The sequence below is a fragment of a genome, unplaced genomic scaffold (genome assembly GCF_019419815.1).
Source record: "Pyrus x bretschneideri cultivar Hongxiangsu unplaced genomic scaffold, Pyrus_bretschneideri_v1 Contig34, whole genome shotgun sequence".
Classification (NCBI taxonomy): domain Eukaryota; kingdom Viridiplantae; phylum Streptophyta; class Magnoliopsida; order Rosales; family Rosaceae; genus Pyrus; species Pyrus x bretschneideri.
The window spans coordinates 2,000,138-2,015,927 of NW_025999657.1; the positions used below are offsets into that span (position 1 = coordinate 2,000,138).

The 15,790-nt window shown below is 37.5% G+C and overlaps 1 protein-coding gene across 1 annotated transcript; it reads right to left on the bottom strand.

Moving 5' to 3' along the window:
* Nucleotides 1–8,582: 8,582 nt before the first annotated feature.
* Nucleotides 8,583–14,672, bottom strand: LOC103960339. The gene is made up of 16 exons (XM_048591519.1): nucleotides 14,190–14,672; nucleotides 14,056–14,105; nucleotides 12,745–13,629; nucleotides 12,577–12,643; nucleotides 12,411–12,473; nucleotides 11,769–11,832; nucleotides 11,586–11,679; nucleotides 11,428–11,511; nucleotides 11,256–11,345; nucleotides 11,035–11,128; nucleotides 10,909–10,914; nucleotides 10,261–10,788; nucleotides 10,110–10,171; nucleotides 9,356–9,465; nucleotides 9,187–9,274; nucleotides 8,583–9,101 (listed from the first exon to the last, which is right to left on the bottom strand). The coding sequence occupies exons 1-16, from the start codon at nucleotides 14,572–14,574 to the stop codon at nucleotides 8,865–8,867; spliced, it is 2,907 nt and encodes a 968-aa protein (XP_048447476.1). The 5' UTR covers nucleotides 14,575–14,672; the 3' UTR covers nucleotides 8,583–8,864.
* Nucleotides 14,673–15,790: the final 1,118 nt, after the last annotated feature.

Here is a 15,790-nt window from a genome sequence, read left to right on the forward strand (position 1 = left end):
TCCGAACTGTGCAAATGGTTACGTCACTCTCACGTGACGGCCAGCATACCCTCCTTCGGGACGGGGTGTGTCAGTTGGTATCAGAGCCTAGTTTCAATCTTGGACATCTTGAGAAGTTCTAGTGAATTCTGTCAGAACTACACCGCCTCGTAGCAAACCACGTAGTTAGAGGAATTTAGTCTCCCTGATTTAGCTGTTAGGGGAAACTATTATTTTGGTGATTCAGTATATTATCAAAAAGGGACATTTTAAGATGGGTTATGAGTTGAATTTGAATCACCTTACGAAATGATGAACCTAAGGGAGCAAAGCGATGGCTTAATCATTTGGAAAAGACGTTTTGGATTATACAAGTCAAAGGAATCTTCCTTTTGACAGAAGGGTTGAGACGACTACCTGGTTTGAGTTATGAACTTGTATCCTGGTGGAAACAGGAGTATAATTCGTTGTCACCGAAGGAAACAGCCGATTGAGAATTGTTTAAGGATTTGTTTAAAGAAAAGAATTATTTCCTTTGGCATCTTATGATGGTAGAAAGCAAGAGTTTGCAAATGTGAGACAAGGAAAGCTGACGATCAATGAGTATTATAGAAAGTTCTCAGACTTGCCTCGTCCCATTCAAATATTGCTGCTATTTTGATTGAAGTGTTATATTGTTTTAGGCTGGGTGGCATAAGGCAATGGTATTTTGGGTGACCACTATCCATTGTAATTCTTATCAGGAATATACAAGATGTTGTTGAGCCTTGAGGATTCTGAGAACATGTTCAGCGAGAGTAAAGAAGAATGATAAAAGAATGGGAATCAAAAGAGGACGATAAAGTTAATGATTCGTCATATCAAGAATATAGAAAGATTCGGAACTTCAAAAGAAGTGAAGCTAATTCTAGTTCTTTTGGCAAAGGTTTTAATGCCATTGATCAGAGGTGAAGTGATAGATGTATTGGTAATCCCAGATCTCAGAGACAAGGTGATTTTGGTAAAAGAAATGTACCTTTGGGCTGTAGGTACAATAATGGACACCTTTGAGAATGTAGGCGAGAAAGCAGTGGACGCTTTACAAGTGGATAGATGGGACATAGAACTGCAAATTATGTCCAAAGCCAACAGAATCCCTAGCAGTCTTCTTTGCCACAACTAGCGCCGATCCAGCAAGTTCCTGGATTTATTAATTATGGTCAGTTAGGCTGTGGTGTACATGAAAGAAGTATTTACACTAATAGAGGTTGTGGGAGACAACAAGCCCAGGGATGTGTTAACCACACATCACTGCAAGATACTCAGAATTATTTGGATTTGATTAGGGGTACGATAATTATTCTTAATGACTTAGCTAAAGTCTATTTGTTGTTAATGTAGAAATATTACGTTATTATTGTTATTGCCTTGAAAGTAGTAAATAAACGCGGTTGAGACGTGTGTATGTATTTCCTAATGAGTGGCAAAATAGTAATATTACACCCTCGAGAGTTGTTGCTTACTTATCGAGACAACGATGATTTATCAGTATTGCGGGCTGCAGACCGTAATATTAATAACTTATTCGTGGATTCGTTAAGCAAGTAAACCGATAGGTTATCCTATGTTAGTATCGTACTTATTCAGAGTGCTCAGTATTAGTAAAGTATGTATTGTTGCTAGCTACTTTTGTTCCATTAGATTGTGGATTTCGATGTTATTCTAGAGCATATTATGTTATATACATGATATGATGAGTTGATTATGAGCTATATATGCAGCCGAGGGCTGAGTTGATTAGAATGAAAGAGTATGAGCTATGTTTATAGCCGAATGTTGAATTGATTATATGTTATTTTCCATCGGTCTGGATGACTAGAGATTACTTTTGTAAGTATGCAAAGTGGAGTGAGGCAGGCCGTTATTTATGTTGTAAGAGCAAAGAGATTATTATCAAAAGGCTGCCAAGGATATTTATATCATGTGGTGCTAAATGATGTCACTTCTAGTAGCGTGGAAGAAGTGGGAGTAGTCAAACATTTACCTGACATTTTCCCTGAGAATTTACCTGGATTGCCGCCAGTCAAAGATGTAGAGTTCACTATGGATTTGTCTCCAGGTACAAACCATATATTATAGAATGTTGCCTTTTGAATTAAGAGAATTGGAAATTGGTTGATAAAGGTTTTTATTCAACCTAGTACATTACGTTGGGGGAACCCTAGTTTATTGGTGAGAAAGAAAATGGACGTTAAGGCTGTGCTTTGATTATAAGCAGTTGAATCGAGTAACAATTGAAAACCGTTATTCGTAACCTCACATTGATGGTTGTTTGATCAGCTTCTAGATGGTTGTATATTTTCTAAGTTTGATTTGAGGTCTGGATATTATTAGTTGAAGATTATCGGTGAGGATGCCCTTATGATAACTTTCAGGACTCGTTAAGGTCATTTCAAGTTTTGGTGATGCCATTCGGAGTGACGAATGCATCTACTACTTTATGAATTTGATGAATAAAGTATTCCAATGATATCTAGACCAATTTTTTTGTTGTTGCTATTGAAAAGATTGATAAGACTAGAGCAAAGTATGCTAAACATCTTAAATCGGTATTGCAAAGATCGAGGGAACGTCGATTGTATGCTAAGTTTAGCAAATGCCAATGCTGGATGAATCAAGTAGCATTTTTGAGATATGTTATATCTGCTTCAGGTATTCAAGTGAATTCTTAAAAGGTAGCAGAAATTGAGAATTTAGAATAACCACGAGCCGTAATTGAGATTCGGAATTTCTTAGCTTACCAGACTATCTTGAATGGTATTGGATGCATGTTGATGCAAATGTTAGGGTGATTACATACGTTTCACGACAAAAGGAACCTCATGAAATGAATTACCCTACTGGTGATTTGGAAGTCATGATTACCATTCTTGCTGTGAAGTTATGAAGACATTATATTTGGTAAGAATGCAAGATTTTTATGAATCCAAAAAGTCTCCAATATCCATTACTTGGAAGAATTTTGATATAAAGCAGCGAAGGTGGATTGAATTGTTTAATGAACATGATTGTACGACCAGGGTGATCGTAAAATTGTTCTAGCTGATGCACTTGGTGAGAAGACTGTGGTAAGAGTTAATGTCTGGCACGCTTGCCAAGATTGTCTTCTTGTGGATTGGAAATCAACTGAAGTAAAGTTGAGAATGGAAGATTGAGAAGAAGTTGTAATTGCTAATTTTCAAGTTAAGTCTTTTTAGTAAGGTCGTACTCAAGACTCAAATGGTTAACGAAGAAAATTAAGAATTAACCAAGGCAAAGAAAGAGGGGAAAAAGAAAGATTGCTGAGTTCGAGAATAGGATGGTTATGATTGAACTTGAAGTGTTAGTTGATCAATGTACCAAGTTAGTACATTTACTCCAGTGTTGAGTAACAACCACAGTGCAACAGTACTTATATGTTTTATGGAGAAAAGATTTGGGTTACGGAACTGCTGAGTTTCTTAAGTATATTGGTTGCGCAGTTTCCGATGTAACGCCATAAGGACCATGAAATGTGTCGATTTTTGTTGATTTGTGGAAGAAATGCTTCTGGATAGAGAAGATTCGTTCACGAAAGAGTTTTGGTAGGCCCTGAAACTATGGATGAGTTTTTTTAAAGTATTCAGGTGATTAAGCTTAACCTGAGAGTAGCCAGGAATTGCAAAAGAGATTAATAGTTGAACATGTCACTAATCGAGTGTTTAACGTAGATGATCTTATAATTTTGAAGTTTTCACTTTAGAAAAGTATGATTCGGCTTGGAAAGGAAAGCAAATTAAGTCCTAAGTACATCGGACTTTATGTGATCATCGAAGAGTAGGTGAAGTTACTTGATTTACTTCCAGAGTTATTGTAAGAGCATGATGTGTTTCATGATTCAACATTTTTAGAAATTTCATCACGAAAAGAAATAGTGAGATTTGGAAAGGAGACAAAATAAGTCTTAAACACATCAGACCGTTTTTGACCACTAAAGGAATCGATGAAGTTGCATACAAGTGGTGATGTCTTCAAAATTGGCTAAGGTGCATGATGTATTATATTTCGATGTGTTGTCACTAGGTGGCAGATTCGTCACATGGAGTTCCGGTGCAACTGTTGAGAATTAATCCGGATTAAACTGGTTGAGGAACCAAGGACGACTTTGGATTGGAAAAAGAATGTATTGAGAATTAAGACAGTGTAATTGGTAAAGAATTGGTGAAGAAAGCATTCAGTGGAAGAAATTACGTGGGAGAAGGAGAATCGGATGAGAGAGATTTATCCGAAGCTATTGTACGAGTTTAGATGATTAGTTGGTTGTTGGAATTTCGGGGACGAAATTCTATAAGGAGGGAAGGTTGTCACAACCCGTCCCAGAATTTTAATTCCGAGGACGTGAAGTTATGAAAATGCCCTTAAACGGGACTAAGGGGCGTAAAATATGTTGTAACTTGATGATTTGGGGATTGGGTAGGATCCCACCTCCCTCAAATCTCTCCCTCATTCCCGTGCCTTGTCTCTCTCTCTCTCTCCTCCCTCACAAATCTCTCATTCTCTGAGAGTTCTCTCTCTCTCCTTCGAACTCACACAGACCACCCACAAACCACCCCAAAACTATACCAACGAAGGATCTAAGACCACCATCATTCTCCTGAGGACCACACGAACACGATGGTACCAATTTTAGGTGAGTTTCACTTCGGAAAACATGGATTTCAATTTCACTGTGCGTGTGCACTGTTCATGCACACGTAAAACTTGATGTTTTCTGGGATTTTGAAGCTTGTAGGAAGCTTGGTGAGGTCCTAAGGAAGCTCGGAGTGCTTCGTTTGAAGGATTTGGACGTCGGGATCACGAACTGTAAGTCCGGCCGAATTTTCGTATTTTTGGAAAAGTTTGATTCCGTTGTTTTTAGGCCCTAAAACTAGTCCAACGTGGTAGATTATGATTAGGGCTTCATTTTGGTATAAATTACGTGAAAAATGGACATAGGAACACGGAGAATGACAAGTTCAAAGTTTGGCCGGAGCTGTCGGGGCTTTTTCCGGCGAAACCACGGCGAGTTAGGGGTCGAGACAGGTATGGATGTGTTCGTCTCGTTAATACCTTCATTTTGATATATAGTACGTCGAAAATGGTTAAGAAATGAAGAAGTTATGACACTTTGAAATTTACCCAGAAATTCCGGCAAAACACCATCTCCGGCGAAACCAGTCCGGCGACGCGAGGAAGAAGACGCGCGCGTGGGCAGCGCGTGAACAGTGGGCGTGGGGGCGCGTGAGAGCTCCAAATTGAGTTCTGAAAATTGTCACGCGTTCGTGACGTCGTGTAGATCACCGTGGTATATTCATACACCTAAATTGAGCAACGTATGAGAAAGTTATGGACGAATGTTTGGTGTATGTGCGTCAAATAACGTCAATTTGGTTACTTTTTGTATAGGTGAAAATTATACAGAGAAAGAATGTAACCAAGCTAGGGGAGGTTCAGGGACCTACGAGACGTCGATGTGATATGTGAGTGGGCAGTTATTTTTCAGTATATATATATATATATACGTATGCTTGACGTATTTCCCAGAAACGTATTTTAAAAGAAATACGAATTAATTATCCTGTCATATATGCATCATATTTTAATATGTGCATTACCATAATTATGCATACTGTTGCATGGTGCTGAGGAGGCCCAGGTAAGCTACGATTGAAATACTATCATCACATGCATTAGTAGTGGCATACATTTATATATGTGTATTGGTGCTGTGGACGCACAGGTAAGTGCCAGGTAAGTGGTATTCATGTTGTTATGCAGTAGTAGGTTGAGAGGATTAGAGAGCTCATAATCTGCACCCCCGGTGTTAGTGCTCCCGTCCAGGGCCAGGGCACAGCCTTCACGTGTATGTTCACCAGCACCGCATGCTCGTCTTGGATCCAAGTTAGGTGCAAGCCTGTCGTGGAGACCACATTAGGTGGTTCCGACTTGTAGGTGACCCGCGATTTATCGCACAGCTTCACGTGATCGTAGCACTAGAGCATACATATATATTACACCCAGCTTGTCGTGCAGACCACGTTAGGTGGTTCCGACTCGTGTGCAGATTCAGTGATTGAGTTGAGCGTGGAGCTCTAAGTGCAGCGGTACATGTCACGTTAGGTGACTCCCGGCTGCCAGATTATATATTGTGATGTGATTACGCTTGAGCATTTACATTTATTATGAGATTCTATTGTGGCATATTCTCAAGCATGAATGGCATATTGTGAGCATGAATGGCATATCATGGAACATGATTGACATATCTATACATACGTATATATGTTTATTTTCTGGGAAATTATACTTGTTTTACGGCGAGGGGTTACAAAGTTTTGAGAAGTGTTTAGAATTGGAAAAGAATTGTTTTACTGACCCACTCAACTTTGTTTTGCACCCCTCCAGGTTCAAGAATTGCAAAGGTGTGGTGACTACGAGGAAATTCAACGGAGTTCTGACAGAATGGACCAAATAAGGACTCACCTTCGGGTGTTGCATTTTAGAAGTAGTATATTTTAAAGCTTCCGAACTGTGCAAATGGTTACGTCACTCTCACGTGACGGCCAGCATACCCTCCTTCGGGACGGGGTGTGTCATAATTAATGTTGGATTATTTCTTTTTGTTGGAGAATTAATGTTGGATTAAAAAATAAGAATTAAAGTTGGGTCCAATTTGTTGGAACTTAATAGAAGAAATAGCGTTCGGGTTGAATTCTTGTAGCTTGCAGTAGTAGTAATATTGTTTATAATAAAAAAAAATAGAGCAAAAATTTAAGGCCTATTTGTCGGATTCCCCTAAAATTATAAATCTACTCCCCAAACTTTAGTTTCAGTCAATTACCTTATGAATTTTTATTCACGGCTAAAATTATCTGTCATTTAACACTACGGTCTAGTGATATTTATATTCACTTGTAAGTGAGAGGTCTAAGGTTCGATTCTCGCCAAAGGCGAATTTGAACCATATTATTGTTAGTTTATTGTGAGGCTAAATCCATCCGTTAGTGTAGATAATATCATTTTAAAAAATAAAATAAAATAAGTCTGCAACTGTGGGTCATGTGGGTTGAGGGAGGAGCTGAATTGGGTATGAACTTGGAGTGCTAGTTAGGGAAGGGGGTGGGGTGAATTTGAACTTTGTAAAAATTATTTATGTATAAAAATTATAAACTAAGGAGATCGTTTAGTCATTGAATTGTATAAAAACAAAATGAATGAATGGATTCACTAAAAAGAATTAAAAACCGTCTATCTATTTGCAAAACTTAATTGATTAGAAGACCTTATTTTTAATTAATTTTTTTACAGAGATAATCTTTACATAATAATTTATAATATGAACCGTGTTAATTATAATCATAAAATTCAGTAAATCTCACACAAACTATTTTGAGGAACTCCTCAATCATAAGGAGTCAAGCCTCTTTGTAAGAATTATGTGAAACAATTGCATTGAATTGTTTAATCTTTGGATTACAAAGTTCCTGTACTCTCATCGGGACTTATGAAAAACAAAATAAAAATGATGATATTTGACCCATAAATTTTAAACTATTGGGAGGGAAAAATAATAAAAGAAGAGGAATGTCATTTTAGCAATTATATGCGTTATGGAAGGGCATATAGGGAAATAGGAAAGACAGTTCCAGTGGATACTGGAGTCTTCCGCGTGGATTGGTGTTTTGACCCGACTCCATGACGACCGTCGAATCTAATTCAATTTGTTGTCAAACGTGACATCGCTTTCTCACTAAGCAAAATATCAAACAGGGAATAGCCACGAAAGCAATGCATCCGTGAAAGGGACAGGTGTCCTTCCTGCCAATCGAATCTTGCCACATCAGCAACATGACGTGGCGCGTTCCCATTTGTATGATTTCGTCACCAATTTAGTTCTTGACCAACAAAACAAATTCAACTAAATTTTGCGTCATAAAAAAAATTCAACGAAATTTGGTTAAGGAAAACGATATGTAATTAGTAATTAGAAGAACACCAGTCCCCATTAAGAGGTGGACGGTTTAAACCGAACATTGAGTCAAATGCAAATGTCTTATTTACCAAGGTAATCTGAAAAGATTAAAAATAAGGAAAATTAACAAAAAATTCAAATTTTTTTTTATTTTAATGAAAAATGACAAATAAAGATATAGTGAATAGTATAAAAAAAAGGTAAAAAAAATAGTTTTTCGTTAAAAGTGAACATTACTAGAAATATTTTAGTAAAACTCCCTTAAAAATATATATAAGAGAAGAAGAGCGGAAAAAGAAAAATGTGATATTGTGAGAGAAAGGATGACAAAGAAAGAAGAAATTAAGGAAACTAAAAGTTAAAAATAATAATAATATATATATTTTAATATTCTTGCTAAGGATGTGAACTTATCAATTAGACTTGATTGTATAAAATTTATCATTTGATAAAAAAAAAATATATATATATATCTATCTAATTCTCAAATTGTGTGCATGAAAAATAGAGTTTAAAAGTTAAAAACAAAATAATTATCAAACAAGCAATATAGGGAGAAATCCTGCAAGGGGAACAAGCACGTGTGCAAATGATTTTCAATTTCTATTGCAGTATATAATCCAATTAATTACATATTTTATGCCATTTAATTCTACGGTCTAGTAGTATTCATTTTCACTAATTAGTGAGAGATCTCAAGTTTAAACTCGTTGACAACGAGTTCAAACTAAGCTTACTCCCCCACCGTATAGTGTAGCAAGGCCTGTAACTATACAACATTTTTCATGGATGCAAATTACCAAGACTGTAATGCCAGCCGATTAGTCCTGATGATGTTTTGTGCATCTAAAACAGGTGCCATTTCTTGCGTTCCAAGTTACCGCACCTGCCTCTGAAGCCTCAGCTTTCTGAGCTCTTCATGACATGGAGCAAAAAACTCATGTCGAAGTGCTTCCTCAGCGCTTATCCTAACCCTGGGGTTCACTGTCAAGCACTTATCCACGAGATCAAAGAGCGGTCTAGGGATTTGGTTGAAGAAATCCGGCCTCTTTGTGCTCCTTCTACACCAATCCTGCAATTTGAGAGATGGCAAAGACTCTGTACTATAGAGGTCCTGTGACAAAATATTACTTTGCAGTTTCAACGACTATGCAGATTGAAATATTATTTACTACATGGAAGTTATGAATGATTAATACCACTGGAAATGATAATTCGCGGTCGTGTAGCTTGGCAACTTCCCATAAATCCTCACTGCCTCTCAACTTTGCTATGTCCTTTATGTTCCTGATCATAATACCCACGGCAATGGTTAGCAAAATGTTTCATACGAAATAAAGAGAATTGAGATTACGAAAGGGTATTTACTGTTCGGGATCGCCACCAAAGGGCGTTCTGCCAATCATGAAGTAGAGTAGAGTGACACCGGCAGACCAGATATCAAGCTTGGGGCCTTGATGTGGGGATCTCAGGAGAACCTGCATATAAACCACACAGATTATGACAAACAAAATCAAGAAATGAAAGAGGTGGTCTCAATCATTTACTAGAAATTATCAAAATGAAACTACTTTGTCATAATTCCATCCCAATTTATTTGATTAATCAAACATCTTTCAGGCAAATAGAGAAATAAAACTATCCAACTAAATGGGTTCAACTCCATGTGCAACTCAAGTACTCCATATGCTTCTACAGAATGTATCTTCCGACAAAATCAACTACCCGAAATCTAAATCTAGAAAGTTTCAGGTTACATGTAAATTTAAAAAGAAGATGATACTTTGAAGGAACATATTGCATCTATCCTTAATCTTCAAACTCTCCCCGTTCACGGTTGACCTACTCACAAGTATGCCCTTTCCTTTTTGTATACAAATGACATAATGGAGTGGAGAGTCAAACACGCGACATCAGGTGAAGGGGTAAATGTTTTTAACAACTTGAGTTGCAAAGCGTCACAAGGAATATGTTGGTTATTGCTTGGCTAAGTTCCTTATTACGAGTAATCAGTGAGGTTCCGACAATGTATGAACTTACAACAATATTAGTGTAATGGCAGGATTAAACTGAGGCTACGCAGATAAACCAAGGTAAATATATTAAGTACATGAATCCTCACCTCCGGAGCTCGGTATCCTTTAGTTCCAGCACAAGGACCTTCTTTTTTCTGCTTTCCACCTCCTAAGACAAAAAATATGACAAACAGAAATAAAGAAATTTGCTAGTCCAACCAGATTGTCCAAGACTCCAAATCGATGAAAGAAACAAACCTCTGCTTCTGATCAAGGCTGCACCACCAACACCATTGCCAGTTGAGTGCAGAGGCATTGGAGTGATACAGAAAAGCTTGTCATCCACATTTCTAGGAGGGGCAGGAATCCTCTTTCTCATAGGAGCCGAAACACCTGATGATATATGGTTTCGATTCTGCATTGCTTCCTGTACTATGTTGATGAGCTCTTTCCTTCCCTGGGATGGCAAAGGTTCCATCAGCCTTTCTACTGAAGTCGTCCTGATATTACTCACATCCTTTACTGACGTTATACCTGAGCCATCTGCACCCTGACTTTTGATTACGCAACAGCTACCCGAAGAATTGTAGGGCTTCATTTGGCTGAAAGCCTTTTTTTTCAAGTCCTTAAGATCAAAAGTCGATTTGAGACCTTTTTTGGTCTCCCCATTGGCTATTATTGAAGACTTAGCAGTTGACAACTTCTGAAGTGGGGTTCTAGGTACAGATATCGCATTTGTAATTTTCTCATCATAGCAATTTACATCATCTCCGGATTTTAATTTGCCTGTGAAAATGCAAAAATTAGCTTCATTAATTTTACATTCTTTCTACCAGAAACTCAACAAAAAAACATTTAGCATGCATATGCAAAATGCTATTGTTTTATTCCTAATTATCCACATACATTGATCTGCAAAAATGAGTCTGGAGATTGAATTAAACTGAAAGCAAAACGGTATCTAGGTGCTCGTAACCATCATTTAGTACTTGTTTAACACCTGATTATCTATATAATCAGTAACACAAAAACATTGAGGCTCAATAACTAAAACCATGCCAACAATAAATCTATTACATGGAAGAGACGAAAACTGACTTCTTGTTCCAGGCTTCAAATGCAAATCCTGTCAGATAAGGAAAAATAAAATTGAGTAAAAACACTAATAGATCAGCAAATTTCAAGATGGTTGCAACAGAAAAATAAGAAACAAACTAAAAATAAAGTAAAAAGTGGGGACAAGTATGACCAACCGTTGCAAGATTGAAATCTATGAGGTAACCCTTGTTGGCCTTTCGAGAGAAAAGGAAGTTTCCAGGTTTAACATCTCTATGTACTACTCCCTGTGAATGCAATAATAAAATATTTTAGAAACTTTTACAAAAAGCTCTTGAATCCTCCTAGAATATGCATAACAGTAGTTACCTGTCTATGAAGGGTTGCCAATGCCTTAAACAAGCAATAGCCGTACCAATGTAGATGAGAAAGACCTATCTCTTGCTTTAAAACCTAAAAGTAAAATCAATGTCAAACAAAAGCTTCAAAAGAAGAGGAGAAGAATTAAGAAAATATCCAATAATCACCTCAGGCCTATCATGCTCAACGTGCTGCAGTACAAAGCAACTGGAACTTTCATTCTTGATATGGCCTTCATATTTTATCACAAAGTTTTTGCCCCTACATTACAAAATTCACTGGGAGGTAAAATCTCACCACTGCATGCCGCCAAAGATCTAAATTTTGTACTTGAAGTTTAAAACACTTACCCAAACCTTTCCAGCATCCTTAACTCATTGTTAACATGATGCTTATGAGCATTAGCATGCGGGCCTGCAGAGCAATTAAAGAAATATGAGATTAGGAACTTCTTTTTGGGTTCAACTAAAAGTGGGTTTGAGTAACACCCTCCCATTGGACCTGAAACCCCTTCCAGTAGGCCACTTTAAGTTTAACTATAAGGGGGTTTGGGGGGCAGCTATAAACCCTTTCATGCCTTAAACGGGTTGGAGTACACGATATGCAGAATGCAAACCACCTCCGATTGCAACTCCACTCTTTCTTTTCAACTGGGCTCACACCCAACTTAATTGAATTCCATTCTTTCACCTAAATTACATCATAAATTATCCAAAATATATCAACAAGCACACATTATTAATTAGCCAAGTTGCAATGTATTTACATTTATAGAAGGCACGTAGGCAGCATATGATGACAGTGCACAGTTGAGTGTTTAAGTTTATTAGATAACTGAAAGTTTGGGGTGTCACTGGATGGCTATAACATTTGGGTACATGCTTTCCTTTCCATTCCTTTCCTTTCGCTTGGTGTTTATTTAATATCTCCAAGTGAAAAGCTAGCAGTTTCTAGGAAAAAGAAAGTTGACTTAATTATTAAAAATTACTTACACTTAATGGCGACCTTTTTCTCGTCATTTTTTAACCGTGCCCTGTAAACAGTGCCATAACCTCCTACCAGTTTGGGAAACAAAATAAGAAAATCATTAACGACAAAGAGGTTGAAAGAGGTGTGAAAGAGGTGTGAAAAATCCCACGTAGTCAGATCTTTATATACCTGAACCTTCTTCTTCTTCTACAACATAAGATTCAAAAATTGGAAATTCCTTTTTCTCGGGTTGATCCTACAAAGTATCAGATACTTACTAAGCACAAGATCATAAATGAAAAGCATACGTGCACTCGTTGAAACAGAGAAGAATTATATTTCGGAAGCGTAGCATACCTTAAGAGAAACAGATTTATGGCGTCCATTTCTTTCATTAGTATGCATGCCATCACAATTCCGTTTTAATTTCTGTACTATGCTGATTGGCTTTTGATTTGTTTCACGCTGCTGGTTCTCTTTGGGAGTGGCAACAGCCTGGTCATGCTCTAAGTTGTGTGATTGCAGTCTCCGAGCCATTTTATCCTTGTCACTTCCCTTCGTCTTGGAGGAGGGCTTCAACAATTTCTTTTGCGAAACAGAAAATTCAGTAGCTGAACATATGATCTTGGTCTCATGTCTACTTGTTTGCCTTTTATTCAGAGGCATCATATCTTCACAATTTGCCTTTCTCAATCTTTTTAACTTACGTCTAGGCAACATATCATAACTAGCAGTATTTGGCTGGGAGAAATTTTCTCTCTCTCCATTAGGGCTGCGAGTAGCCACTAACAACTCTTCCTCCACACCTCCAACAATTCTTTCAACTTCAACGATTCCAACATTTGTAGCTTTACAACTACCATTAACATTCTCATCCGCGACTGGTGATATATTGTTCTCTATCATTTCTTCCAGAAAAAAATACCCACTGCAATCCATCTCATGTATGTTAGCTCCTTCATAAAGGACTAAATCATCGGATGCCATGATTGAAAGAACCGGTTCTAAACCAACTACACAATCCATTACTGGCCTGTTAACCTTCGTTTCAACAATTATATTGGTGCCCGCCTCTTGCTCCTCAACATGATCAACATTGTTCAGTCCTGAACTTGATTGTTCGGTTCTGTAATCGATAAATAACGAAGAACTTAACATCGATTTGTTCACCGTTAGTGTCATCCAACTTTGTAGCATATTTATGTATTTGCAGAAGTAGTAGTCAGCCATATGAGAATGTGACTGCAAAAATTGATCTGAATTACAAGCTTCCCAGAAAAGCAATATGTTTTGTTTCACTTTATTTATACAAAGAATCGCCTTTCAAACGAAATAGAAAAACCTCAAATTCAAACAAGATATAAAAGATGATAAATGTCAAAAATATATATACATATGTAAATACACACATATACATGAGCACATATTTCTCTATCATCAACAACGACAAAGCCTTATGAACACTAGAAACCCACTGCGCTCGGTTTTGCGCCAAGTCTTCCGTTACAAAAAATGAAAGCAAAAATTAAACATATTTTTGTGTTCTCTTAGGATTACAAATTCCCTGATTAAAGTGATTCTTTTTCTTTCGTTAGTTTAACATTTCCAGATTAAAATTTAAATTAAAAAAACACAAAAAAAAAGCAGAAATTACGAATTTAATCGTACCTTCGAACGAGTATTTCCAACTGCCTTCCGCGCTCTACACTCTTCATTCACTGCAGTTCATCACCACCATTACCAACCAAATACACTAAATCGCAAACAAAAAGCTAGAAACTACGACTAAATGTAACAGTTACCATTTCCAAAATCCAGAATTAATCTCTTTTCTGCCGGAGGCCCGAATCCGAAATCCCAAACGGCCAGTTTCCGCTTCCCCAAGCAGACTCTCACTGCATCCCCGGCACTGCGATGTGAAAAGAACTCTAGGAAAGTTGCCAATGAAGCCAAAGACGGCGTGACATAGAGCTGGTCCGATAAGTAGAGGGGAGAGCGCGGTATGGAGCAAAGGGATCGGACCAGGTGAGGCGATGCCGGGAACAATTTGCATCGGGAGGCGAGCTCGGAGAGGTGAGTCGGGCAGCCGAGTTGTAAAAGGAGGGCGAAAAGGTGCCAGGCCTTCTCGGACTCGGAGATGGTTGGCGTGATGGGGGCTGAGTCGGTGGGGCGAGTCGCCATTTCCATGGTTGATTGATGAGATTTGGATCGGACAGAGAGAGGGATTGGAATTTGAGGGGAAAGGATGGGCGCCAATTTTCGCACGTGTAGTATTTGAGATTTAGCACCCGAAGAGTTCCCGCCCATTTTCCCCTCTCTCTCTTTGTTTAAGAAGCAAAAAAATTAGTGTAACTTGGGCCTCTTAAGTCCAAACCTGATTGAATGGCCCAGATCCAGATTCAGATGGTATATCTCTCTCTCTCTCTCATAAGAGCATCTTCATCCGTTGGTGGAGAGCAATGGCCCAACGACAATTGGAGAGCAAAGACAATGGATTTGCCTCACTATTCACTCTAAAATGTAATTATCTTTGTGCAAGTCCACCATTCGGAAAGAAGAAGAGCAAGGGCAATGATGATTACTAATTCACAAACATATTTTTTTTTATTCTTTTAAGGTTTTCTTCATCTCATCTTAACATATCATTATCATTGTAATTTTTGGGTAATTTTAAATGTTTAATTAGCAAGTGTGTTGAACTCTGTAAGATTTTTAAAGTGTGAACTTTGTAAGTTTTTAAAAAAAATTATTTATTTATTTTTTAATTTTTAGAGTTGGATTAATCATGCCATTCCCACGATCATCTCCTAGTGGTGGGTTTTTTTTTTTTTTTTTTTTTTTTTTTTTTCACTTCTTCATAGGGCAGCAATGTGTACTGTGGTTTAATTTGTTGCTTATGTTCACTGCTGTAGTTTAGGATTAATATCTGTTTGCAGTCCTGTTCTTGTGATTTAACAAAAACAGGATTTTAAGGTTTTTTTGCGTCCAACTATCGGGATGGAACAAATTTTGTGCATCATTGAATTAATACTATTAAGTTACTTTTACACGTCTTTATTTAATCGTGCTGCTTCTTTTCATTTGATTTATTCAATTTAGTGGGCAACAATAAAGGGTGATGTGTGAGGAGAAAATGATATGTGTTTAGCATTTCCGTTGAGCTAATGTCAATAGAGTGTAATGACGCAGAATCGTGGTGAAAGTTAGTATACGAATATCACACATTGGGAAGATTTGCAGAAGATCTTGAGCAAGCAAAACTATTCCACTTGAAGCGGGTAAGGTTACAGAAATATCACCTCCCAAACTTCAAATTACCTTAGAATGATAACTATCAGAAATTTGAGAAAACAGCGTTCAATTAACTTGCAAAAGGGTATTTTTAAGTTGAAGTAAATTGTAG

Excerpts from the sequence above, each read along its gene's own strand:
- LOC103960339 (XM_048591519.1), bottom strand. The coding sequence starts at position 14,574 with ATGGAAATGGCGACTCGCCCCACCGACTCAGCCCCCATCACGCCAACC. Across the intron at positions 14,106-14,189 it reads AATTCTGGATTTTGGAAATG|TGAATGAAGAGTGTAGAGCG; the intron begins GTAACTGTTACA and ends GATGAACTGCAG. Across the intron at positions 9,102-9,186 it reads GCGAATTATCATTTCCAGTG|GACCTCTATAGTACAGAGTC; the intron begins GTATTAATCATT and ends ATTTTGTCACAG.